The 3,029-nt window shown below is 40.5% G+C and overlaps 1 protein-coding gene across 1 annotated transcript; it reads right to left on the bottom strand.

The window, feature by feature from the left end:
• Positions 1 to 2,315: 2,315 nt before the first annotated feature.
• LOC140183643 (uncharacterized) lies at positions 2,316 to 3,029 on the bottom strand. Its single transcript, XM_072232107.1, has one exon. The coding sequence runs from the start codon at positions 3,027 to 3,029 to the stop codon at positions 2,316 to 2,318; it is 714 nt and encodes a 237-aa protein (XP_072088208.1).

Genomic DNA, 3,029 nt, shown 5'->3' with positions numbered 1-3,029 from the left:
GCAGTGACAGCGCATCGGACCATTCTCACAGAGAGGAATAGGACGCAACCATCGACAAGGGTGATGCCTCCAGACGATTAGCCGTGCTGTGACAGAGCATTTGGACCATTTTCCCGAGAGGATTAAAAGTAGCCATTGACACCGGTGACATCCTTACAAAAAGCCAGCCATAGAAAGGAACGAGACTGATTGGATGAAGACAATAGGAAAGCAGCGGTTCAGAGGAACGAAAGCATCTCTATGCGCTTATCTGAAATTCTTACCAATGATTTACATAAGTATTTCTATCCTTATTCTATTATCTATTTTTGAAAACTCCATAACTATTTTATATCCGCCTGACTGAGATTTACAAGGTGACCATAGCTTGCTTCATACCAACAATCTCCGTGGGATCGACCCTTACTCACGTAAGGTTTATTACTTGGACGACCCAGTGTACTTGCTGGTTAGTTGTATCGAAGTTGTGACAAATTATGAATTGAGATTAGAGCACCAAGTTTTTGGAGCCATTACCAGAGATCACAATTTCGTGCACCAAGCTTCCTTGTCAAAACCTGTTCTAGTACTCCAGACCTTTAAACTGTTTTGGTTAGGAAGCCACGGATCACCCCAAATTCTCACATCTTTGCCTGAACCGATCTGCCAAAGTCCACCCAGGTCTAAAACCCATTTTTCCCCCCAAATACTCCTCCAAGTGTAACTAGGGTTGAAACCTATGTCTGCGCATGTGAACTTCTTTCTTGCAAAATACTTTGCCTTCAACATTCTAACTGTAAGGGATTTCGGATTTTTAATTAGGCGCCATCCCTGTTTTTCCAAAAGGGCTTGGTTGAAAGCTTCAAAATTCTGGAACCCCAATCTGCCATCATTCTTTGCTTCACACATCTTATCCCACGCCACCCAATGAATTTTCCTCTCTCCCTCTTTACTTCCTAGTAGAAATTGCTGATGATTCTTTCCAAATGGTTGTATAGGCTCTTTGGTAACTAAAAATAACCGATTATGTAGAAAGGAATTGATTGCGCCACTGACTTAATTAAGACTTCTTTTTCCCACCTTAGATAGTGATTTCTCTTTCCATATTTTTAGCTTCTTCTAAGTCCTCTCTTGGACGAACTCAAAAATCTTCTTTTTAGACCTCCCAACAACTGTTGGGATTCCCAAGTATTTTGAGTGATTTTCCACTGCCTTAATATTCAACCAATCTTGGATAAGAATTTGTCTGGTAGGAGACACATTTCGGCTAAAGAAAATCTCCGACTTATCCAGGTTAATTCTCTGTCCTGAAGCTAGTTGGTTGGCTTTAAGAATCTCCATCATTGTCAAGATGCTTTGATATGATGTTCTGAGAAAGACTATGCTGTCGTCAGCAAATAACAAATGAGAAATTTATGGGGCTGATCTGGCTATCTTGATGCCTTGTATGACGTTTCTTTCTTGTGCTCTCCTCAGAAGATTGAAGAACACTTCCACACACAAATGAATAGATAAGGGGACAGTGGATCCCCTTGTCTGATTCCTCTTTCAGGTTTAAACTCTTTTGATGGGCTCCCATTGAGTAGAATAGAAAAAGTTACCGAGCTTATACAGCTCCATATGAGGTCTAGCCATCGTTGTGGAAACACCATAGCTCTCATCACTTCAATTAAAAAGGCCCACTCCACCCTATCGTATGCTTTCTCCATATCTAATTTCAGTCCCATGTAACCTTTGCTTCCATCCTTTTTTTCTTCATGAAATGGAATATCTCAAAAGATGCTAACCCATTATCAGTTATAAGTCTTCCAGGGACGAAGGCACTTTGATATTCTCCCACAATTTTGGGTAAAATAATCTTCAATCTATTCGCAATCGTCTTAGTAACAATCTTGAATAGCACATTACAAAGTGATATTGGTCTGAAATTTTTTGTGTGAGTTGGGTTTCTAGTCTTTGGGATAAGACATATATGAGTTTTATTTACCTCTGCAGGATCTGTTCCATTATTCAACACATCAAGAGCCCAGATGGTCACATCTTTCCTAATTATGCTCCACATTCTCTGATAAAACAGTGTTGGCGTTCCATTCGGGCCTGGCGCCTTGGTTGGGTGCATTTGGCTAAGAGCCTTCTTTACTTCTTCTTTTGAGAAGTACTCTTAGATAATGCTTAGCCTTTCATTTGAAATTCTGTCCCTAACTACTTCAGTGACTTCCTTCACATTTTCAATACCTTCCCCTGCAAAAAGAGACTCAAAAAATTCTGTTATAACCACTTCTATTTTCCCTTCTTCCTCATGAACAACTCCAGTTGCATCTGTAATTTTTGGGATCCTATTTCTCCTCATCCTTTGTGTGACTTTTTGGTGAAAAGAATTTCATATTGCGATCACCGGCTTTCAACCATGAGGCTCTCGACCTTTGCACCCACCAAATCTCTTCTTGTTTTAGCAGCTCATCTAGTTCTCCTTGCAACATCTTTGCTTTAGCCACTGCTTGTTCTGTTTGAGGACCTTGCTGCATATCATCTAGTCTCTTCTGTTTTTCTACAATCACCTTTGGAATCTGCCCAAACTGATTCTTCCCCCATTCTTCCAACGATTTACTACAAATTTCTAGCTTCTTCTTCACTCCACTGCTGCCCGGGATCCAAGTTCTTTTGACAATTTCTTCACGCTCTTCCTTTTCTAGCCACACCTCTTCAAATCTGAACTTCTTTACCCTCTTTTTCTTGAATGTTGAATCTCTCACCATATCTATGAGAATTGGACAACGGTCGGACCTATATCTTTGCAAATGTTGCACCACCGCTCTAGGAAAAGCCTCCTTCCAATTGATATTTGCAGTGGCTCTGTCTAACCTTTCTTGTACATTTTGATTCCCTCCTTGATTGTTTGTCCACATAAATGTGTGGCCAACAAACCCAAGGTCCAGTAGTTCATTTGTTTGAGGTGCTTCCTTGAAATCTCTTGTTTGTGAAAATGTCACCGGCAATCCTCTTTGCTTCTCTTTTTTTTCGAGTACTTGGTTGAAGTCCCCAAATACCAT

This window comes from Arachis hypogaea, chromosome 3, assembly GCF_003086295.3.
Source record: "Arachis hypogaea cultivar Tifrunner chromosome 3, arahy.Tifrunner.gnm2.J5K5, whole genome shotgun sequence".
Lineage (NCBI taxonomy): Eukaryota > Viridiplantae > Streptophyta > Magnoliopsida > Fabales > Fabaceae > Arachis > Arachis hypogaea.
This window is presented reverse-complemented; position numbering and strand designations above follow the sequence as displayed.

What these genes read in the sequence shown, in the direction of transcription:
- LOC140183643 (XM_072232107.1), bottom strand. Translation starts at nt 3,029, where the DNA reads ATGGTATTTGGGGACTTCAACCAAGTACTCGAAAAAAAAGAGAAGCAA.